Genomic DNA, 25,134 nt, shown 5'->3' with positions numbered 1-25,134 from the left:
ATTACTATCAGCATTATTTTTGAGTGCATAAAGAAGTGAGAAGTAAACTTAAGATTACTGGAAGTGTTTTGTGATGAGGCCTGGGTCGGAGATCTCTCTGGGGATGCAGGTGATCATGAGAGTCCTGGCCACCTGACAAAAAACAACAATAAGTTTGCCAATAATAAGATGGTAACCATGCATTACACACATCAAAAGGTGTCTCTTTCAATTTTCAGAGACAGTAACCTGACTATGTTTCCTAGTAATCATTACACATTTGGCCAGTGGTGGAAAAAGTACCCAATTGTAATACTTAAGTGAAAGTAAAGATACCTTAATAGAAAATGACTCAAGTAAAAGTGAACGTCACCCAGTAAAATATTACTTGAATAAAAGTCTAAGGTATGTGGTTTTAAATATACTTAAGTATCAGAAGTAAAAGTATAAATCAAATTCAAATTCCAAACCAGATGGCACCATTTTTTTTTTTTTTTTTTAGTTAGACTCCAACACAGACATCATTTACAAAACGAAGCATATGTGTTTAGTGAGTCCTCCAGATCAGAGGCAGTAGGGATGACTAGGGATGTTCTCTGGATAAGTGTGTGAATTGGACCATTTTCCTGTCCTGCTAAACATTTAAAATGTAACGAGTGCTTTTAGGTGTTAGGGAAAACATATGGACTAAAAAGTACAGAATTTTCTTTAGGAATTGTTGTCAAAAATATGAATAGTAAAGTATAGATACCCCCAAAAAATACTTTAAATTACTACTTAAGTACTTTACACCAGTGCATTTGGCCAGGTTTGAGGAGCCCTCACACACCTTCTCGTCCTCTCTGTACTCCAGGCGTGAGGAGTGGTGGGCCATACACAGCACTGTGATGATGAAGTAGAGCAGAGCAAAGATACTGTGGAGCCACAGGAAGCTGTCCCTAAGAGAAGATAAAGAAAAGGCATTTCACATGACTATTGAATAACCATGATGGTCAAGATATTCATGAACATTTCTTGAGGTTGGCAAAAAGAGAAGACTTACTTTGCAGGAAGATTAGCCACAGTCGTTCTTCCAAAATTCTCAGGATTATCCCCTACAGAAAAGAAAACTACAGTTATTTGTGTAACAGTCATTTTTTTGTAAGAAAGAGACTTCAAACTTTAAATAGACTTTAAGAGGAATACCCTCGTCTTTACATGGTTAAGATGGCAAATGGATCAAACAGAGGATTGTCTCATCCAATTTAGTAAAAACTCAGTGAAAAGTTTAAGACAAGGGAGATTAGTCACGTCTCCACCCTCTATTTTAGTTTCGCTCCATTTATTTACTGTTTCTATGGTGACCGATATAAGGGTGTTGGTTAATTTAATGACAGGGTGACACAATGGTCCATATAGATGACAGCCAACAGTAATAAAGTGGCAATGGAGAACCCTGGTCCCCCCAGACCTCAAACGTGTTTGCTTTACATTCTATATGGGAGCTTGCTCAACATTTAACTGCCAACTGTCATCTACTCTACTATCCATTACAGCTAACAACCTCTGACACCAAAGTGTATGTCGGGAGGAAATTAAAGTTTTCATATTCATACTTTGCTTGGGGAAGGCCTAAGTTAAATACCACTAATGTAACTCAATTGAGCAGTAAGTCAAATTGCAGACAATGTCTGTCTGTGTTTGTATCTGTGGTGTGTGTGTGTGTGTGCGCGCATTTGACTGTGTGGCCTACGTTTCGGATGTCCCTGGACAGACTTTGTCAGTTTGTGTTTATAACTGTGGTGTACGTGTGTGTGTGTGTGTGTGTGTGTGCAAGCCCACCCACGTGTGTGTGTAAGCCCACCCACGTGTGTGTGTACGCGTGCATCTGTGTGTTTGCATATGCATGTGTGGCCTGGTCTCTCCTTGCGAGGTGCCCCTCTACCTCCCCTGCCGTTTAGGATATCCCTGGGCCTCCCAACACGGGCCAAGGCCTCCCTCTAAATTACCTAGGAGGTTCCCGGAAAAGTTGACAGGCAGGATGATGGCCAAAGACAGCAGGCAGACCACGGTCATGAGCAGGATGATGTGGCGCTGGAAGGACAGGTAGGTGGTAGCGTCGATGCCACATTTACTCCTGATCTCATCATCCCTGGAGAGACAACACAGAGAGAGAGGATCTTCCCAGGGTGGCCGAATCAGCAGGCTGGGATTTAAACTCACCCTAAAGAGACTAAAGCCAGAGTTAGAAAGAAGCAGTGTGTTGTTGAGAAGGGGACTACAGGGGACAGCATGTACTTGCTGCCAAACATACCCCCGTCAAACTGACTATCCTAACGATCCTGGACTTCGGCAATGTCATTTACAAAATAGCCTCCAACACTCAGCAAATTGGATGCTCTCGTTGGCTGGCCCTCGCTTCATATTCGTCGCCAAACCCACTGGCTGCAGGTCATCTAAGTCTTTGCTAGGTAAAGCCCCGCATTATCTCAGCTCACTGGTTACCATAGCAGCACCCACCCCTAGCACGCGCTCCAGCAGGTATATTTCACTGGTCACCCCCAAAGCCTATTCGTCCTTTAGCCGCCTTTCCTTCCAGTTCTCTGCTGCCAATGACTGGAATGAATTGCAAAACAAATTTAAATAAAATAAATCACTGAAGCTGGAGACTTGTATCTACCTCACTAACTTTAAGCATCAGAGGTCAGAGCAGCTCACAGATCATTTCACCTGTAAATAGCCCATCCAACTACCTCATCCCCATATAGTTTATTTTTTCGCTCCTTTGCACCCCAGTATCTCTACTTGCACATCTATCACTTCAGTGTTTAATTTCTAAATTGTAATTACTTCGCCACTACGGCATATTTATTGCCTTACCTCCCAAATCTTACCTCATTTGCACACACTGTATATAGATTTTTTCTATTGTGTTATTGACTGTACGTTTGTTTATTCCATGTGTAACTCTGTGTTGTTGTTTGTGTTGCACTGCTTTGCTTTATCTTGGCCAGGTCGCAGTTGTAAATGAGAACTTGTTCTCAACTGGCCTACCTGGTTAAATAAAGGTGAAATTAAAAATAAATTGAAAAAACACTTTGAAAAAAGGGTTCCAAAAAGGTTATTCGGTTGTCCCCATAACGTAACCCTTTTAGGTTATACCTGGGACCCAAAAGGGTTCTTCAAAATGTTATCCTACAGGGACAGCCGAAGAACCCTTTTAGGTTCTAGATAGTACCTTTTTTCCCTTAAGAGTGTGGGATTGTGGAGGGAAGCGTAGAATCGTATTCTGTGCCGAGACAGATTCAGAGGTACTCCACGGTAGTGATATTGTGGGGCCTGCTCTTCATGCCTCAGTGTAACTACGCCACTCCACTCCTGCCAAACCTGTGGTGGCTAAGGGGAGCCCAAGCGGAGGGTCTGAAAACCCACTTGTCTCTGAAAAAACAGGAGGTGTCTGCTGGTCCCACGGCAGGGAGGCAGGCCAGGCCAGACAGCTCTATCAGGGTGGGTTAGCACTTTTCCAGGGATCCCAGGGTGAGGTATACAGTCAGCTACTAACACAAGGACTAAAAACAGCACCCAGATGCGCCCAAACTCCACCATAATACATTGGAAACCATGGACACAGAGGAAGTCACTGTTTTACGGGCCTAAATTTGTTGAGTGAAAGTGAGTCAGACTCGAGCAAGTGCAAATACTCTATGGTAAATCATGGCACAAATGATCCCATGAGCACACACTCGTTTGTTTTCACTGCTTAATGAGATATAACACGAGTTTGCGTTTTGGGATGACAACATTGAAGAGAAGAGCAATAAAACATGATAGAAGCGAGGATGGGGTTGAGAGTTAAAGGGTCAAGAGTTTTACACTTACTTCATATGATAGATTGTTGTAAGCCAAGAGCAGAAGCCCTAGAGATGAAGCAAAGACATAAAACATTCAGTGGATCGCTTATTAAATACAAATCGCTGACAGACTGTGGTAGGCATTGCACAGCACGCCTGGCTCGCCACGCATCTGTCATTTGCATAACATTAAGGTCTACGAGCTGAGAGGATAATGGGGCTTTAATAGGTCTAGTCTGAGGCATAAACGACTTTACTGCTGTCAAACTCTTGGAGAAGACCTCATGTCTGAGTCAGTCCTACGCCATCATAAACATGGTGTGTCACATCGATGGTGGTGGTGACCCTAACCAGTCACGCAGGTGTCTATGAAGTCATTGTCTGAACTGTCCGCCTTTTCATATTTTGTTTGTGCAGTTGGACGTTTTATCAACTCAATTAAGGACAAGTGCTTTGGTCAGTGTCAGAAAAAGGTGTGCCCCACTTTTATTCACACTCAAAGGTCACCCTTCATAAGCTATACGCCTAGACCGATCCTACGGTCTGGGGTTGGATCCATAATAACAGTTGGACTCACCAAGTCCTTGGTCTCGGAGTCTGAAGGGCTGGACTCTGACGGGGACTTCTCCTTCTCACTCTGCTCTCCGTAGAACAAGGACGTGAGGCTGAGAAACAGAAGAAATACCAGGATTATCATATTGATGGACAATGTGTTCCTTCCTACAGAATAGGAGGGAAGGAAGCTTATCATGTAGATTGCCATCCCATGAGGGAAGATACTGTACTGCATGAGCAACGTCGGCGCAATATGAGACTACAGCCATTAAAACACATTCTTGGAAGGATGATCTCTAGACAGTCACATGGACAGCGTTGAGTGACTGTGGGAAGTTAATATCCTTTCCTTCCCACAGACAGGTGGGCACAGAGCTTGCAGATAGCATGAGTGCTAATAGTGTTGGCTGGGTCTAATAGGTTTACCATGCAGGCCCCTGTACTCCTCTTAGAACTCAAGTCAAGCTGAAACAGAGGGATCTCCAGCGCAGCTGAGATATCAATGATAGGAGGGGAAATAAAGGAGCTAGACAGGGTTCCTGGAATCCAATGAAGCATTGTGATGATTCAGTTTGGTGATGCTTCTCTCGTGGCAACGTCGCTGACAGCGAGACACTTTAAGCGGTATAATTGAATTAGCACGACGACAGCCCGCTCGGCAGATGTCGCTGACTCGGGGGTAGCAGAGAGCCGCTGCTGGTCAGGCAGAACTAATCAACCCCACGCTCACTGGAGAGTAGCTCCAGGTCAGGCAGAAGTAAGCTGTTGCAGAGCCTCAATCTGCAGACCCACACAGACTACTGACTGGACCTCAGACCACTTCGAAAGCAAAAAAAGGTCCTAAAAGTCAGAAAAATCAGAATCATCCTACAGAGCTACTGTGTGTGTGTGTGTGTGTGTGCCATGAATGCTTTATGAATATTATGGTATCAACATTGGAGATCTTGGAACAAAAATAGATACTCACAGATTGTGATGTGTGTAAAAAGTGATTAAAAACGAATTATAGTAAAGCAATGCAATTCTGTAACAGCTCATTCAAAGCAAGAAAGCCAGGGAAAACAAAGTCATTTGTACTTATTATGGATCCCCGGGAGCAGCTACTCTTCCTGGGGTCCAGCTAAATTAAGGCAGTTTATACCATTTTAAAAACATTACAATACATTCATAGATTTCACAACACACTGTGTGCCCTCAGGCCCCTACTCCACCACATATCTACAGTACTAAATCCATGTGTACGTATAGTGCGCATGTTATCGTGTGTGTGTGTGTGTGTGTGTGTGTGTCGGTGTTGCTTCACAGTCCCCGCTGTTCCATAAGGGGAACTGCTTGCGTCAGTTACCTGATGTGGAATAGAGTTCCATGTAGTACTGTGTTCCTCCCGTAGTCTGTTCTGAACTTGTGGCATGTCTTGTGGAGTATGCATGGGTGTCCGAGCTGTGTGCCAGTAGTTTAGACAGACAGCTCGGTGCATTCAAAATGTCAATACCTCTCATAAATAAAAGTAGTGATGAAGTCAATCTCTCCTCCACGTTCAGCCAGGAGAGATTGACAGGCATATTATTAATATTAGCTCTCTGTGTACATCCATGGGCCGTGCTGCCCTGTTCTGAGCCAATTGCAATTTTCCTGTCCTTTTTTGTGGTACCTGACCACAAGACTGAACAGTGGTCAAGGTGCGACAAAACTAGGGCCTGTAGGACCTGCCTTGTTGATAGTGTTGTTAAGGCAGAGCATCGCTTTATTATAGACAGACTTCTCCTCATCTTAGTTACACCTGCATCAATATGTTTTGACCATGACAGTTTACAATATAGGGTTACTCCAAGCAGTTCAGTCATCTCAACTTGTTTCATTTCCACATTCTTTATTACAAGATTTAGTTGAGGTTTAGGGTTTAGTGAGTGTTTTGTTCCAAATACAATGCTTTTAGTTTTAGAAATATTTAGAGCCAACTTATTCCTTGCCACCCACTGAAACTAACAGCAGCTCTTTGTTGAGTGTTGCTGTAGTAGCTGACGTGTATAGTGTTGAGTCATCCGCATATATAGACACTCTGGCTTTACTCAGTCAGTGGCATGTCGTTAGCAAAAAAAATAAGATACCCTGGGGAATTCTTGATTCTAACTGGATTATATTTGAGAGGCTTCCATTAAAGAACACCCGCTGTGTTCTGTTAGACAAGTAACTTTATCCACATTACAGCAGGGGGTGTAAATCCATAACACACATGTTTTTCCAGCAGCAGACGATGATCGATAATGTCAAAACCTGCACTGAAGTCTAACAAGGCAGCCCCCACAATCATCAATTTTACTCAGCCAATCATAAGTCATTTGTGTAAGTGCTGTGCTTGTTGAGTGTCCTTCCCTATAAACATGCTGAAATTCTGTTGTCAATTTGTTTACAATGAAATCGCATTGTATTTGGTCAAACAATTTTTCCCCAGAAGTTTACTATGGGTTGGTAACAGGCTGATTGGTCAGCTATTTGAGCCAGTAAAGGGGACTTTACTATTCTTGAGTAGCGGAATGACTTCCGCTTCCCTCCAGGCCTGAGGGCACACACACTCTAATATGCTTAAATTGAAGATGTGGCAAATAGGAGTGGCAATATTATCTGCTATTATCCTCAGTCATTTTCCATCTAGATTGTCAGACCCCGGTGGCTTGTCATTGTTGAAAGACAATTTTTTCACCTCTTCCACACAGACTTTCATAATTTGGTCAGATATACTTGGATGTGTAGTGTCAGCGTTTGTTGCTGGCATGTCATCCCTAAATTTGCTAATCTTGCCAGGGCTTTGTGATGAATGAGCTCTGATTCAATGAATGGAGCCAAAAATGTCCTAGAATTTCATGTAAGGTGCTCCAAAGCTTTTTACTATCATTCATCTTTGTTTCATAGTATATTTTCTATTTCTTTTTAGTTTAGTCACATGATTTCTTAATTTGCAGTACGTTTGCCAATCAGTTGGGCTGACAGATTTAATTGTCATACCTTTTGCCTCATCCCTCTCAACCATACACCTTTTAAATTCCTCATCAATCCAAGGGGATTTATCAGTTTTTACAGTAATTTTCTTAATGGGTGTGTGCTTATTAGTAACTGGAATAAGTAGTTTCATAAATGTGTCAAGTGCAGCGTCTGGTTGCTCCTCATTACACACCACAGACCAGCAAATATTCTTTACATCATCAACATGTGAATCACTACAGAACTTCTTGATGACCTCTTATACACTACATTAGGCCCAGCCTTTGGAACTTTGGTTTTCCTAGATATGACTATTTGCAGATATGGCTATTATTAGTATGAGAATGCCTGAGCAGTACCATGCCTTCTCAGGAGGGGGAGCTAATATCAAGGAGCATTGTCAAGTGGTCATGAATTATGCTTTCAATATATTATAGGTCTGGTATGGAGATCTTGAGTGTTGCCTCAACTCATATACCAAACCTATAACATACGGAGTATGAATGGAGGATGAGAGCAAAGGTTTTACTGTACCTGTCATTCTCCATCAATAGAGCCAGACGGCCATAGTCCCACGCAGCCTTCCTCAAACAGGAGAAGATCAGTAACAGAAACTGCAATATAAAGAATGAGTTATAGGACATAAGGAGCTCCTCAGAACACTCACCCATCTCTCATTTAAGTCTTAAACATAAAAATAATATTTTGACTTGCATGTACATCATGGATTTTCAGATGGAAATAAATGAGGAATGCACAAATAATATTCAGCAGCAATAACAATCTATTTTCCTAAGAGTTGTATGTGGTTGGTTGTCTTGGAAACTACCAAGGAGGGGTCAGCATGTATAGTCAGGCTAGTGTAGTCAATAGCAGGGGCGTTTCTATGACTTGAAGACATTGGGAGCTTAGCACAAAGACATTATGGAACTTCAACCGCAAAATGCAGGAATTTGGTGCACTTTGAGATGAATATTGAGAGATTAGAACATTGAAAGAATAGATGTTTTTCAGGTAACTTGTACCTTCCCACAGCAGACACTGCAAGTACTCAATTAGTTGCTATTGTGGATCTCTGTACTCTGAAACACATACATCTATAGTGTATTGCCAAAAACTACTAGGGTTAGCCAAATTATTTCGCCTGATAGCGTCAGCCAGCTGGTGTGCGACCTGACTGGGAGTTTTTCCTAGCCACCGTGCTTCTACACCTGCATTGCTTGCTGTTTGGGGTTTTAGGCTGGGTTTCTGTACAGCACTTTGAGATATCAGCTGATGTACGAAGGGCTATATAAATAAATTTGATTTGATTTGATTCTGACTGACTTTGGATAGCCTATCTCCAGGGCTAGTTAGAGATGGTGAATAACTTACAATGTAAATGAGACAATATGTTCATGTTGCACACCTTTAAGTTTGATGATTACTTGTGTGCTGCCACCTGTGGGCAGGATTGAAACAAAACCAACCTTAATTTACGTTGTGATGCAGTCATGACCACAAGTCTCACAAAACTCAGTTTTGGATGAGACCGCTTTCATGACCAAAATGATCCTGACTCATATCGAAGCCACATGCTGTTTTCTAAAGGAGAAGTTGATTTTTATGACCAGGGCATCTCAACTGTAAAGACAAATTCAAGTGTGTGCATAACACAACTCTGAATATGACAGATAAGAAGCAATATAGGCTATATGAATACAAAGAAACATAAGCCCCTAAAAATGTACCTGTAGAATGGTTAAGTTAAGACCTCGCCAGTTCTACCAGCTAGTGTGAGATTTTCAAATGACACAACATTTGAGGTCACATAATTTAAGGGCCTATGTATTTTCAATATTCTGTACAAACCCTAATGGCCATATTTTCTCCTCTCCCCATCAAAGTTCAAGTTTGTTTATTTTTCATATACACATGAAATACTCGCTGCAATGAAATGCTTGACAATGCAACACTAGAAAAAGTAAATAGCTAAGTGAATAAAATAGGAACAAAAATAAATGCTCAATTAAATAATTTCACCAATTTAATAAGCTTTTTTTTTTCTTTTTTTTTTTACAAATAGTTATAGCCTATATGGAAATAACAGGCATGAGAAATGCATGTTTACCTGTAGAATGGAATAAGACCTCTATGATTCACTTCATTTAGCCAGTTCTACCACCTCAACATTGCCAATTTTAAAAACAGGGTTAAATGTTGTAGTACTGCTTCAGTCCACAGGAGGGCACTGTGTCACTGTCAGAATATATACTTCAGTTAGAAAAACGTTCTCGTCTCTTCGGTCTCAGCTAGCCAACCAGTCAGTAGCTACGTCACTACAGAGGCTTCTTGCAGTGCCTGCTACTGACTAGCGCAACACATTGTATTGTTTATTTTTGTCATTAAAATGTGTCAGTAAAACATTTTCTTATCAGACAAAACATTTAAATAAAGGTTTGGGGCTGGAACAAAAACATCTAGGCCCACTGGTTTATAGCAAGACAACTGTGAATAGACCCCTGTCCCATGCTCTCAAAACACACAGGAAGTGAGAACCAGGGAATCATTATGAAGGAGAGAAAGAATGTGTTGGAGCATATAATACACTGTATGGAAAAAACATGATCATCTCTCATTTTACACAATATCCTGTGGAATAGATCTATAAAATTAATAGCGTATTCAGACCCGTTGACCTTATCCACATTTTGTTACACTGTAGGTCACAGCCTTTTTCTAAAATATATTAAATTGTTTTTTTCCCCTCCGTCAATCTACACACAATACCCCATAATGACAAAGCAAAAAACGGTAAAAAATAACATGGTCTGATGAAACCAAGATTGAACACTTTGGCCTGAATGCCAAGTGTCACATCTGGAGGAAACCTTTCTGGGTTGTGATACATTTCTAAAAACCTGTTTTTGCTTTGTCATTATGGGGTATTGTGTGTAGATTGACGGAGGGGAAAAAACGATTTAATACATTTTAGAATAAGGCTTTTATTTAACGTAATAAAATGTGGAAAAAGTCAAGAGGTCTGAATACTTTCTGAATGCACTGTAAATCATCTGCTGGCTAGATGAGATATTGGGTACTGGGTAAGGAGGACTATAATGTTGTTAAAAGAAAAGCAAGATCTCTCATTAAAGAGGTTGAACTATACATTACCTAATGGTGTAAAGCCATGCATGGGTAATGAGGACAATGTTTGACAAAGTTTTGGATTAAGCGGTGATGAGATTAATAAATTCTGCTTTTACTTTCATAGCCAAATGCAATTCGCAAGCTCTCTGCATAGCTGATATCCCTGTTTCTCTCCACCTCTCTCTACTGTCTTATATTTCTTGTCCCTGCGTGGGTGTCCCATGTTCTGCTGATGCCCCACAGATTATTATTCTGTGTGAAGTTCTGATTGGTGCAGAGGCATGCTGCCGTCACATGGGGGTAATCAAGTTGACTTCATTTGGACCCTTCGTTAAGACACTGCTATTAACCTTCTGTGTTGTCCTGACAACCAGGGAACAATCACAGTGAGTCAATTAAACATGGCTGGTAGACAGACTGATAAACAGAGAGGGAATCTAGTTTGACAAGAACTGACAGTGGAACAGGTGTGTCCAATCACTCATTTTATATCTATTATTATCCTGGAGTGGGGAGGGTAATCCTTCTGCATATTTAGAAACAGTATGAGCATGGCGACATACTGTGCTAGAGAGAGGAGGAGAATGAGTACAGTCTATGCATCATGTGCATATGAATGTGAAGGCTTGTAGGTAGAGTAAGTGGAGTTGTCAAGATAGATGCTTAGCTTTTTATTGGCTTTCTTTTCATATAACTTCCTCTATCTGGGAAGGATAAGAAAGTGTACTAAAACGTGATACTAAACAATGTTTACTATCATGTTATCAGAGATAAAATGAAAGGTTGAGATTGTCGTAGCACTGTAGTGTGCGTGCGCGAACATACATGTATCCGTGTGTGTGTGTGTGTATGTATACATCTCTGTGTCAGCAACATACCATCCACATGACAACATTAATGGCGAGGACCGTGGGCACCCCTCCAAAGGGCAGGCCTTGCAGGACACTGCTGCGGGAGTGGGAGCGGTAGCACCTCTCTGCTGCAGTGATGTTGTCCTCCCCAAGCGAGTCCAGGAAGCCCAGCACATCCAGTTCCATATCCCTCACATCCAGAGGGGGCGCCCCCGTCACAAACAGCTTAGAGTCCGCCATGAGTGAGCCTCGGCCTACGTCTCAGGGGCTGAAGTCATACAAACACAACTGAGGAGAGAAACAGTAAAGTGATTAGTATTGAAAAGGTATGCAATTTTAAAGAAGGAAACAACAAATAAGCATTTAGTTGGACAGTGAACACCATGTGTATCCTGTACATACAACTAATAAAATAGGATGTGGATTCCTATGGGCCACTCTCAGCCTGTCTGTACATGCACAAAGAGGATCCCTCCAATGCCTTCAGGCCCAAGTGGCATGGCATTGACCTTGGTCTGTGTGCCTACACACAACAATTTATCTGGAGGTCACAAAGGACCAGGTGAAAACTAATAGCTTCCATCAATCCAATGAGATAATGTTTGGCATGAGCTTCCTTCATGTCGCTTGTTGCCATAGTAGTTTGTCATTTTCCCATTCACCCCAATACAAAAGGCCTATTTGTTAGTCTGATTCCAGAGCACCCCACACATTAAACAAGAAGTGACTCCTGAAACTGTAACCCAACACCCTCTGTAGAGTCATTTCTATCCTTGGAGATATTGCAGTAAGTGTGCATATCCAATAGCCTGGATGTCTTACTAAACAGCACAGCCATCATCTGAAGTATCTTCCCAGTGATAAAAACAGACAGCCTGTCAAAAGACCGTAGGCTGTCATCATACCGAGGCATATCATTGTTCCTCTCTGAGAAAACTAAGCCGTAAATCAAACATTCTGGTTATAGTTGGATCTTAAAAACTAGGATAGTTTTAACATGTGCCTCCGCTATTTTTCACACCATCAACAGTCAATCATGACATTTATGGCTGGTGAAACACCCACCGAGTGGTTATCAAGCAGTAATAATATTCCCTGGTCTTGTCAACAGGCCATGGCAGAGTGATGTCAGTCCTAGTATCACAAGCGTGTGGCTTTCACCATGAGCTGAGTATGAAGGAAGGAAGTCATGAAGGTCTATTAAAAAGCCATGGATGGTCTTTATAAAGCCGTGTGAACGCAGAGCAGCAGTGGACTGGAGCGCCATGTGGAGATAACGAGCGGCCGTCAATCTTCACTGGCCCACAGACAGACAGGAAGTGGACAGGTCACATAGCCTGGCCGCTGTGAACAATTCAGTGGGGTAGCCTACAGATACAGCTTCATTCTCAGCAGAATGACTTATTAAAGAACCGCAAATCATGAGCAAGAGATGAACCACCGGAGCAGGAAAATATTGATTAGAGTATGCACCACAACACTGCTTACAATAAATGAGGTGATGTACACTAAATTGGTATTGTAAAAATGAAGTAATTTATGATACTACGTAGCTTAGAGGCTTTTCACTGTGTACTCAACTGATCCATGAGCAGCTTGCTGAGGTACAGAGTTTATTGACGGTATCTGTGGATTTCCCTGGGTATGGATGAGAACACAGATTAGCACATCACTCACGCTGCGGTGGCCTCGGTCAGGGTCTGAGCAAGCTAACTGCAGCTACGGACACTCCCAAGCTCTCTGACCAATCAATACAAAGATCATCTCTTAGCTCTACAGTATTTGTATACACTTTTCACTCTACAAATGGACACAGTAAAGTCCATATCATCACCTAAGCCCTATCTGAACCTTGCTGTACTGCAAACTAATACTTAAACATGAGTAGGAGACATGCTTAACAAGGTTATGCTTTAATTTTAAGGTTCCTCAAATAACTGAGTCAGTTATTTGCAGCAGTAAAAAGGCAGCCAAAACTGCAGAGAGCAAAAAAACACTACTAGGCATCCAAACCCTCAAAACATTAAGTGCAGTCCATTTGGTGTGATTTGACTGCGTCAATGACGTCACTTCCTGTGAATCTAGGGCACTTTATGGTATGTGATGTTAGAGTACACCATGGGGCGCTCGCTGTGCAGATGGAGAGCTGGAGCAACAAGCAGTTATTTCCTGCAAGCATCAGTGGGCGAGCTGATGAACTGCTAGCAGATGCAAAAATCAGACTGGGACATGGCTACATGAATAGAGATGTGAAAATTACATTAAAAGCTATAAAACCACTAGGCATATACTTCACACTGGGCGCACTCATGTAGAAAGCCATCTGTGAAGAGATTGGTATCAGATCATTGTGCAGCATCTGTCTGCTGCCCAGAGCATCTGGGTTTCTCTGAGGACAACACTGGGAGGGAAGTTCCCATGGATACAAGACCAAATCAGACCCAACACGGTGTCTCTGAGGAGATGCATTTCTACACTAGTGATCGAATTTGCCCTCCTCACTGTCCCAGCATGCCATTTTCATTATCTGTTAAATGAGTGTTCACTTCCAATAAGAGTTCTAACCACTTAACTACAGTACAGCTGTGCACAGTAAAAAATAAGCTGACTACAGACTTGAAGCAAAAGCGCTCTTCCAACAAGCAATACAGCCAGAGACACAGTAATGTGATATCGGAAAGGGCTATCCAACAATGAACACTGCTGTTTATGCAAACACAAACAAAATGATGGAATAACACAAATGCCCAACTGTGGCCCAACCTATCAGTAACCAAAAGCACAAGACAGACTTGCATGACATGTATTAAAATGATATTTTATTTTACTTTAGTGTATAATGGTGATGCTCTATCATACTAGTTATAGATAAAATGATAAGGATCGAGGGGATGGTGAATATTACAGAAATTAAATATAACCAATAACCATTCACTAAAGACAGTAGCTGTGACTGCATCACTTGGTGAGCATGTGCAGACCACAAAACTGAACGGCCGTGCACAGGGAGAGATACACAATAGAGGTATACAATACACAGGGAAACAGCCCGACAAGCTAAGGTAGAGATACTCACTCTCCAACAAATAAGAGCTTAACATACTGTAGTTCAGACAGACCTGCATTGGCTCACTGAGATGTCCCTCCCCTTCCTCCATAGCCACTCCTTGCTAGCTATAGCATCCCTCCTGAGTCTTTCATCACCAGAGGGCTGGATCCTGCTCCTGATGTGATGTGTGCCTCCTCTATTGTACAGAAGCTCCACACTGCAGGGCAGGATGCTGTGGGCTACCCACTGTGTCAGGTCATGGGGCACTACAACCAACTTCAGTCTCGAGCAATGAGACTCAGCAGATTACGCTACACTGTTTTGTACAGTACTACAACCCACCCCTCACAAATTCTCTGTGGCTCACACACTCACACACACATTTCCTCACAAACAAACACCCACACACACTCACTTATGATTCCCACCTCCAAAACGGCAGCCTGGTTTAAAAAAGGCAATCAAGTAAAATGTACAAACACTTTCCTATAAGTCCTTCAGATTCTGTTGCCTGCTGTGGGAATATTAGAGCCTTGGGTGTTCTGATCGTTCCTCTGATCCTCATTCCTGAATAAGAACAATGAGCCAATGCAGCAGATTAGAAACTGGATTTTGGCTCAGGCTATAAAAGTGCCTCTCTCCCATGACTGGCTGGCAGGCAGTACTAGGAAGAGGAAAAGAGCTGATCCTGAAACCTCAGTTATAAGACGAGGAGGCAATAAAAATTTAAAAAAAGAGCAATGCTAGCTCAGACCGGCTAATTTGATCAATGCACCAGAAAAACAGCAGAAGTGGATGTGTGTGTGCACATACGCGCGCTCAACTGAGGTTTTGTGCCATGATGCTCAGAAAAATACTTTATACAAACAAACCCTGAAAGGGTAAATCTGGGTAACACTAAACCTGCAATGCAAACAGTTCAATGGGTCTGCTTCTACCCATTACTCACAACCAGTTCAGTCAAATCATTCTCTGAAATCCATTATCTGCATCTCTGACCAACAGCTGTGTCATCCCAATTAGAGTACCCCTTCAATAGGTTATTGTGAAACACAAATCAAGCCAGCAAACAGCACATTATGTTACAAAGGCCAACTGAGGTAGGCCTAGTCCATGTTTGTACCTCAGGATACTGATTGAAAGCAATTTTCAGTTGGAGTGGGTTGTAATCATGGCCGGTTTTCTGATCAATGTTTCTGCCAGTGCATGAGAGGAACACACTAATGGTTACATACACACAATGATGTAAATATTTTGGATAGTTAGGTTAATATAATAGTTTGTTTAAAATGTTTACATGCTTTGTAAGAAGTACGATTTCCCTAATAATCTTGTCTACTGATGGGACTTTTGATAAATGCAGAAATTTGCCAATCAAAATAAATGTTCTACCACAGTGACCTTGTTATTTTTTAGATGCTATTTGATTGTGAGTTTAGTTAAATAAAGTTTGTGTGTGGAAACAATTTATAAGACGCAACCTTTCAGTCGCGCATAAGAGGGAAGCTTGCGCTATCCGGTGCTGGCACATGCGCAGATCAAATACACAACTGGAACACCGATTAAGCTGTTTATATGTCCTAATAAATCAAAATATTGGTCAGAAAAACAGATAGGCAGAGTAAGGTGTTTACATGACTAATGCCAATACTCGGCATTCTGCCATAAATCAGTTTAATATCGAATTATTAGTAGGCATGCCATCTGAATCTGATTCAATCATTAAATGAAGTAGAACAAGGAACAGAGAGTGATGTTCGAGAATTATCACACAAAGCAGCCAACGATTCTGAGATGTGCCCAATCAATATTCATCATATAAGTAAGTGTCTTATAACTGGGAGTTATGGGAGTTATGAAAAGGATTCTCACTTCTAAAGAGGTCAACAAAAATATAGCTGTACATGACAGTGATGACAATGACAAATGCTGTACATGTTGCAAAGGGTCAGCCCATGGGTAACAACAGTGCTGAAACATTTGTGGCAGATCAAAGACATACTGCGCCCACCTGACTCCATGCAGTATCTGACATTGCCTACCGTATTAAATGCAGATAAAATAAAGAGAAGGATTCATGGACAGTAAAACCTTTGTCAGACCCAGATTCATTAACGCGACCTGCTTCAGCGTGCAGATGTCACCAGGGGAAGAGAGTCCGGTCATGGCAGAGAAATTAAACGGAAATAAAGTGTGAACTCAAATTGACTCAACCACCTTCGTCACCTCGACAACTGTCTGTCACTCTGGGATAAAGGACTAGAGGTCGACCGATTCTGATTTTTCAACGCCGATACCGATTATTGGAGGACCAAAAAAAGCCGATACAGATTAAAGCAGCCGATATAAAATAAATTGTATTTGTAATAATGACAATTACAACAATACTGAATGAACACTCATTTTAACTTAATACATCAATAAAAATCCATTTAGTCTCAAATAAATAATGAAACATGTTCAATTTGGTTTAAATAATGCAAAAACAAAGTGTTGGAGAAGAAAGTAAAAGTGCAATATGTGCCATGTAAAAAAGCTAACGTCTCAGTTCCTTGCTCAGAACATGAGAACATATGAAAGCTGGTGCTTCCTTTTAACATGAGACTTCAATATTCCAAGGTAAGAGGTTTTAGGTTGTAGTTAATATAGTATTTATAGGACTATTTCTCTCTGTACCATTTGTATTTCATATACCTTTGACTATTGGATGTTCTTATCTGCACTTTAGTATTGCCAGTGTAACAGTATAGCTTCCGTCCCTCTCCTCGCTCCTACCTGGGCTCGAACCAGGAACACGTCGACAACAGCCACCCTCGAAGCAGCGTTACCCATGCAGAGCAAGGGGAATAACTACTCCAAGTCTCAGAGCGAGTGACGTTTGAAATGCTATTAGCGCGCACCCCGCTAACTAGCTAGCCATTTCACCGGTTACACCAGCCATTTGGCTGATAGGCTTGAAGTCATAAACAGCGCTGCTTGTGAAGAGCTGCTGGCAAAACGCACAAAAGTGCTGTTTGAATGAATGCTTACGAGCCTGCTGCTGCCTACCAATCGCTCAGTCAGACTGCTCTATCAAATCATAGACCTAGTTCCTAGGCCGTCATTGAAAATAAGAATGTGTTCTTAACTGACTTGCCTAGTTAAATAAAAAGGTGTTAAATTACATTAAAAAATAAAAATCTGCAAAATCGGTGTCCAAAAATACCGATTTCCTAATGTTATGACAACTTGAAATCGGCCCTCATTATATCAGCCATTCCGATTAATTGGTCGACCTCTATAAAAGGACCCTCTCCGAGGGCTTGCAATTAGCATAAATAAAACAATAGCAGGTCCAGAGATGGAGGTCCTCCCCACAGGCTAAAGAAATGTTCTGAAGCCCCCTAATTGAAATATAAGAGTGATTTTGAAGCACACCAAAAGACTCCTCGGGGTAGTTTCTGACATCACTCACTTTTCACAGGTCAGAGTAAAGCACTCCGATAATCCTCTCAAATTAAAGAATTGAGATGAGTGAATATTGCCATTTTTAAGCAATGGCGCAGCAGAGCTCTGATAACAGAGCATAATAAATAAATAAAATAAAAAAATTGCTGAAGTTGGAGACTTATTTCCCTCACCAACTATCTGAGCAGCTAACCAATCACTGCAGCTGTACATAGTCCATCTGTAAATAGCCCACCCAATCTACCTACCTCATCCCCATACTGTTTTTATTTGATTTACTTTTCTGCTCTTTTGCACACCAGTCTCTCTACTTGCATATCATTATCTGCTCATTTATCACTCCAGTGTCAATCTGCTAAATTGTAATTATTTTGCTCCTATGGCCTATTTATTGCCTACCTCCTCAAGCCTTTTGCACACACTGTATATACTTTCTTTTCTCTACTGTGTCATTGACTTGTTTGTGTCATCGGCTTGTTTACTCCATGTGTTGTTGTCTGTGTCACACTGCTTTGCTTTATCTTGGCCAGGTCGCAGTAGCAAATGAGAACTTGTTCTCAACTAGCCTACCTGGTTAAATAAAGGTCAAATTAAAAAATTAAATAACAGAAGGATGTGATGTACGCATGACCAGCATCACACAGCTAGTGATAAAGACTGAATCTAGCCCTAATAGCTCCTATTATGTTAATGGTCATTAGTTATGCAATGGAATGTAAAGCCATAACACCATATTTCTACTAATACTGTAGGTTCTATTGGAAAAGGCAAAACGCTGTTACAAAGCTAGTTTTTATGTCAGGTTTATTTCTGTATCACAGTTGGTTTAGGCCTGAGCAGTTCTGGTTGTCTGCTGACCACAGGCTACTGAGGAACGTCCATCTGTCCAGAGAGACAGGGGGAAGAAGGGGAGTCCTTAAGAGGCCCAGCCTGGAGGAGGCGTAGGGGATACAATCTGCTGTTCCACCTGTTCTAAAGTGGGGGTGGAGGGGGGCTATCTTCTCACTCTTTCTCTCATACACAAATGCACACACACTCAGAATGGCTGCTGAAAGGACTCTTCTGGCCAAGGCAGCCTCTTACTGAAGGCTGGGTGATCCATAACGTGACTGGGGTGATGACTGCACACACTGGCCTTGTTCAACAAACTGAACACCTGTTTCCTGTTTGCACTGAACATGCTCAGTAGGCTCCCTAAGGAGCACTGTCACTGTGTGTATACCAAGCCTGCAGTATAGACTATGCCATTGATAATTAGGGCCAGGCTGGCAGTTTAAGTAGCTCTCATTTTGTAGGCTACAAAGGAAGATCATTCATGCTACTATAAAAACTAGAGGCTACTTATATAAACATCTAGATATACTGTCTTAGATTGGAATAAGAAAATGGCGATACAATCTCATAACATTTCTGTTGAGAGAGTTCTGTTCCTAGTCAGTGATGTCTAAATCAAATCTGCCAGACATCAATAGATTATGATCAAACAAATGACATATTTAACAAAAGGGCACTGGCAAACTATCAACACAACTCCCATATCACCCATGTAACAGGCAGACAGATGAGTTACATGAATGAAGCCAATTAGAGGCACTGAGTAAAACCCACAAATCACAGGCTTCTCTCCGGGCTCCTGGGCTGTCTGACTGCATCTCTGTGAGTGGAGCAGAGTCCCACAGTTCAGAACTAGACCAAGCCCCAATGAGGCCTAAACCAGTCTGAGGCAGAGGGGTCAGTCCAATACAATACAGACAGATAGCCCTGGGCAGTAGGGAGTCATGGATTGGGATTAGTGGGACCTGTGAGAGGGTAATATAAGTATAATTCCAAAGGCAAATGCGAGGTAGATACATGACACTGTCGGTACATGTCTATGGGGAAAACTGATATATTTGATGTGAGAGGAAGTTTGAGTTGGGTTGTGTTGGAAGGAGTCCCTGAGGACTCCCGTTAAATAGTATGGATGCACCGATATTACTTTTTTTGGCCGATACCGATATCCAATATTTTCCTTGCCAAAGAAACGATAAACATTAAGCCTTCTAGTACAGTTAAATAGTTCTCTCTCACACACACACACACGTCTAAGGCACTGCATCTCAGTGCAAGAGGCATCACTACAGTCCCTGGTTCGAATCAGGCTGTATCACATCTGGCCGTGGTTGGGAGTCCCATAAGGTGGCACACAAATTGGCCCAGCGTCTGCTCACGTCTGCTGCAGACGCAGTTAATGAGCTTATCTCTCGAGTCAGTTGTTCGAATGGCGCTATGAGTGTGTTCATGTTTCCAAGTTTCAAACATGTTCTCAAATGCCAATGAAATGGCAGCAGCGGTATGAGAACTAGCACATTCATGAGCATGCAATATGGCTTTTCTCAGTACGAAATCCTCGTCGACCCACTGTGCTGTCAGACTCAGCATGCTCATGGGGCTGACGTCGCTGGTCCAAATGTCAGTCTTGAAGGTAATAGCAGTGACACCCATAGCAAGTAGCTCATAGATGTACGTTTCAACAATACTGCGTAACTCAAGTAGGGCAACATCTGAAAAATAGTGTGTACCGGGGCTTGACCAGTTGGCAAAAACCAACATCATCCACAACAGAGGAAAGTTGATTGTCAAAGGCAATGAATTCCATTATCTTGGCGTTAATGGATTTCGCCTTTGAGTTGTCTCGCTGAAATTTTCGTACTCTTTCAAATGACTGCTCGACTTGAACAGTTGTTGGAAGTGTTCCCTTAGTACGTTTCTGCTTTTGTTCTGTGTAGCGCTGTAATTTTCATGGCGTCATTACGTCATCTGCGTATGTTAGGTATGCACGTCAGTTTTGACGTCGCCGTTAAACTAGACAGACATCGGGCCGATGCCAATCTTGGCCTTTTTAGCTAATATCAGCCGATTCCAATATGCTCACCGATATATCGTGCATTCCTATTGAATAGCATGAAACGTCACAGGGAAGCTATATGATATTTAGGGTTAAACATTTTGGGGAATATTCAGAGGTGGAAACTTTCCATGGAATTAACAAAAATATATGCAAATGAATACCATTTAAAAATGTAGATGTTTTTTGCATTGGAAATATATACCATATATGGAGACGGAAACATAAACCTTTTACCTTATCATAAGTAGACATAATTGCAAATTATTACATCCCTCCAATAGAAATAAAAATCTATTTAGTTACAAATTGAACTTTAATTAAATGAGTTAACTCTTCAACAACAAATCTCCCAGAAATGTTTCCAACATACATGATAGTCTAGAAACTAAAGCTTTGGTTGTCTTCCTCTCAAGCTTCCATGTCTTCTCCCTGGACCTCCTCAATGTCCACCTCTTGAATAGCAGATGCTAAGGCCTAATCTTCACTGTCACTTTCCAACCTTGTTGAGGATGGCTCGTTGTCAGGATCAAAAAGCCTCAAATTTGCCCGGATGGCCACCAAGTTTTCAACCCTTGTATTGGTCAGCCTGTTGCGTGCTTTGGTGTGTGTGTGTTCCCAAACAAGGACCAGTTGTACTCTCAGGTGGCTGATGTTGGTGGGATTTGGAGGACGATTGAGGCAACAGGGGAAAGAGCCTCAGATCCACAAAGTCCCTTCCACCAGGTGGCTGATGAGATATGTTGGCACGACTGCCATATTGCATCTGCATCCCAAAGCCCTTGCTTGGAAGTGTACTTCGCCAGATTGCCAAGAACCTTGCCCTCATCCAGGCCAAGGTGGCGAGACACGGTAGTGATGACAGCATAGGTCTTGTTGATCTCTGCACCAGACAACATACTTGGGGTCCAACATGTACGCTGCGGCGTGAATGGGCTTCACGCTTTTTGATGTATTTCAGAACTGCAGTTTCCTCTGCTTGGAGCAACAGTGAAGTGGGCAGGGCAGTTCGGATTTCTTCTCTTACATCTGCAAGCAGAGTCTGAACATCAGATAGGATGGCACTGTCTCCCTCAATCCGTGCAACGGCTACTGCTTTAGGTTTCAGGAGTTTCAGGCTGCTTACCACTCTCTCCCAAAACACATCATCCAGGAGCATCCTCTTGATGGGGCTGTCCATATCGGCACACTGTGATATGGTCATTTCTTGGAGAGACTCCTTCCCCTCCAGGAGACTGTCAAACATGATGACAACACCAGCCTAATGGGTGTTGCTGGGCAGCTTCAATGTGGTGCTCTTATTCTTCTTACTTTGCTTGGTGAGGTTGGATTGCTGCTATAACTTACTGACCCTTAACATACCTAACCATTTCCTTGGCTCTCTTGTAGAGTGTATCCATTGTTTTTAGTACCATGTCCTTGAGGAGCAGATTCAACACATGAGCAGCACAGCCAACGGGTGTGATGCCAGGGTAGGACTCCTCCACTTTACATCAAGCAGCCTTCATGTTCGCAGCATTGTCTGGCACCAGTGCAAATACCTTCTGTGGTCCAAGGTCATTAATGACTGCCTTCAGCTCATCTGAGCTGTCCTGAAGCTACTCCTGCGTTGTCTTGGCAGTGTGCTTAGGGTCATTGTCCTGTTGGAAGGTGAACCTTGGTCCCAGTCTGAGGTCCTGAGTGCTCTGGAGCAGGTTTTCATCAAGGATCTCTGTACTTGTCTCCATTCATCTTTCCCTCGATCCTGTCTAATCGCCCAGTCTCCCAGTCTCTGATGCTGCCACCACCATGCTTCACCGTATGGATGGTGCCAGGTTTCCTCCAGACGTGACGCTTGGCATTCAGGCCAAAGAGTTCGATTTTGGTTTCTCATGGTCAGAGACCTTTAGGTGCCTTTTGGCAAACTCCAAGCGGGCTGTCATGTGCCTTTAACGGAGGGGTTTTCGTCTGGCCACTCTACTATAAATGCCTGAATGGTGGAGTGCTGCAGAAATGTATGTCTCCACAGAGGAACTCTAGAGCTCTGTCAGAGTGACCATTGGGTTCTTGGTCACCTCTCTGAGCAAGGCCCTTCTCCCCTGATTACTCCGTTTGGCCGGGTGGCCAGCTCGAGGAAGTCTTGGTGGTTCCAAACTTCTTCTATTTAAGAATGATGGAGGCCACTGTGTTCTTGGGGACCTTCAATGCTGCAGACATTTTTTGGTACCCTTCCCCAGATCTGTGCCTTGACACAATCCTGTCTTGGAGCTCTACGGACCATTCCTTCAACCTCATGGCTTGGTTTTTGCTCTGACATGCACTGTCAACTGTGGGACCTTATATAGACAGGTGTATGCCTTTCCAAATCATGTCCAATCAATTGAATTTACCACAGGTGGACTCCAATCAAGTTGTAGAAACGTCTCAAGGATGGTCAATGGAAACAGGATGCACCTGAGCTCAATTTCAAGTCTCATAGCAAAGGGTCTAAATACTTATGTAAATAAATAAATCATTTTTTTTAATTTTTTTTTTATACATTTGCAAACATTTCTAAAAACCTGTTTTTGCTTTGTCATTATGTGTAGATTGAGGATTTATTTAAAAAAAAAAAAAAAAGTCAAGGGGTCAGAATACTTTCCAAATACAGGGGGTGGCAGGTAGCCTAGTGGTTAGAGTATTGGGCCAGTACCTGAAAGGTTGCTCAAATTAATCCCTGAGCTGACAAGGTAAAAATCTGTCGTTCTTCCCCTTAACAAGGCAGTTAACCCACTGTGCCTAGGCTGTCATTGTAAACAATAATTTGTTCTTAACCAACTTGCCTAGTTAAATAAAAATCACAGAAAATTAAGGGGCTAATAATGGCTTCTCAATGCCTCGTGTGTGACTGCAAGCATAAAATCATTTAAGGTGGAGTAGCAATTACCATGTTGCTTTGGGGATTGGTAATGTTTGAGTTTACATCCCACTGGTGATTGCAGTAACACACTGATATGGCAATCTAATCTAAACCACATTTATCAGACATCTTAGAAGAAGAAGCTGGTGTAACCGTTGCTGGTTTTCTTTAATTAGGCTATAGCCTTCAACCTAAATGTATTCAAAGTGACCCGAGAGTAACAGGCTGTGCATGGGCACTAATCAACACAATGCCGGCGACGGTATAGTGAGGGGTGTGTCTGTCAGTGGTGTAAACCTCTGCAATGTACCTTCAGTGTCGCACTAACCGACTGAAACCTGCACAATATTACATTATCCTGACCTACAGACACGCATCATAATTAAATAGGTCATTTATGAAAAAAAAGTTGTTTCCTAACAGACCGAGAGACTACAACAAGTTCTTCAAATGAACCAATAGCCTACATTTTGATTGATGTCTTCATCAATTCGCCAGTGCTGCACATCAAACCTTTTAGGGAAATGTGGATTATCCTGGAATGCATGAGGAGACAAGGTTTTCGATTTTCCCTGTGATTCCGTTGGTTTTATTAGCTGTTCACTGCTGTAGGCTACTATCAGGCTACAATCAAAACAGTCAACCCGCCCACTTTTTTAAAAGCTGTATAACTTAACCAAAACCAGCAACCGCTCGCCAAATAGAATTAGATTGCACAAAAGCAAAATTTGATTTAAACGCCCAATGAATGTGGATTACCTCTCAAATGCTCCTTATCGCTAGCGTCCGGTCGGGAAGGATGCTGCATTGCTGCTGCTCATTTTGCATCAGTTCCAAGAAACAAGAGCAGGAACTCCCACCTGCTCAGGGGTTGGCTAACAGGCCGCCTGTAAATTAGACACCAGTCCAAGATAAGGGCACAAACGTAATTTAGCATAGACAATTGACCATATGTTATTGTTTTGACTGCATTTCTATATTGAGTATTATTATTTTTTATGTATCCTTTATTTAACTAGGCTAGTCAGAACAAATTCTTATTTACAGTTTGAACAGTGGGTTAACTGCCTTGTTCAGGGGCAGAACGACAGATTCTTACCTTGTCACCGCGGGGATTCGATCTAGTAAACTTTCGGTTTAACCACTACATGCCGCACTTTTATAGGCTATGATCAGATCTGGATCGGCTATGACAGTTCACTTTTTTCACACTTAATATGAAATTGTGCAATGGCGGGTCTATTAGCCTACACATGTTTTAATTTAACATATGACATTGAGCTGCGTTTAAGAAGTCGGTTTTAATTCATATGGAGCAATATCATATTCATGTAGCCCATCATTGTAAGCTAAAGCTACTGTCTGTATGTATGTTTGGAAAGTTTAAGTTTTACAAGTAGATGCATCTGTTAATGCTTAGACCACTGCCACACTCAGGGAGTTTGAAGAAGCATCATCGCCACCTGTTGGAGAATAATTTTGACAAACATGCGCTTTGCGACTTGTGCAGACAAAAAACTATGTGTACCCTAGAGAAGATGGCCATGGCT

General features: G+C 42.1%; 1 protein-coding gene across 2 annotated transcripts in view; it reads right to left on the bottom strand.

Moving 5' to 3' along the window:
- LOC139374265 (calcium permeable stress-gated cation channel 1-like) overlaps window positions 1–24,447 on the bottom strand; it is a 29,791-nt gene extending 5,344 nt beyond the window's left edge. For both annotated transcript variants that reach the window (XM_071115295.1, XM_071115296.1), the window contains exons 1-9: window positions 24,344–24,447; window positions 11,351–11,611; window positions 7,878–7,957; window positions 4,387–4,474; window positions 3,838–3,875; window positions 1,968–2,110; window positions 1,022–1,073; window positions 809–917; window positions 59–132 (exon numbers count right to left, since the gene is read on the bottom strand). In XM_071115295.1, the coding sequence (XP_070971396.1) occupies window positions 59–132; window positions 809–917; window positions 1,022–1,073; window positions 1,968–2,110; window positions 3,838–3,875; window positions 4,387–4,474; window positions 7,878–7,957; window positions 11,351–11,563 (797 nt within the window). In that variant the 5' untranslated portion in view covers window positions 11,564–11,611; window positions 24,344–24,447. The remainder of the gene's footprint in view (window positions 1–58; window positions 133–808; window positions 918–1,021; window positions 1,074–1,967; window positions 2,111–3,837; window positions 3,876–4,386; window positions 4,475–7,877; window positions 7,958–11,350; window positions 11,612–24,343) is intronic.
- Between the last annotated feature and the right edge of the window lie 687 nt (window positions 24,448–25,134).

Source organism: Oncorhynchus clarkii, chromosome 19 (assembly GCF_045791955.1).
Source record: "Oncorhynchus clarkii lewisi isolate Uvic-CL-2024 chromosome 19, UVic_Ocla_1.0, whole genome shotgun sequence".
NCBI lineage: Eukaryota > Metazoa > Chordata > Actinopteri > Salmoniformes > Salmonidae > Oncorhynchus > Oncorhynchus clarkii.
This window is presented reverse-complemented; position numbering and strand designations above follow the sequence as displayed.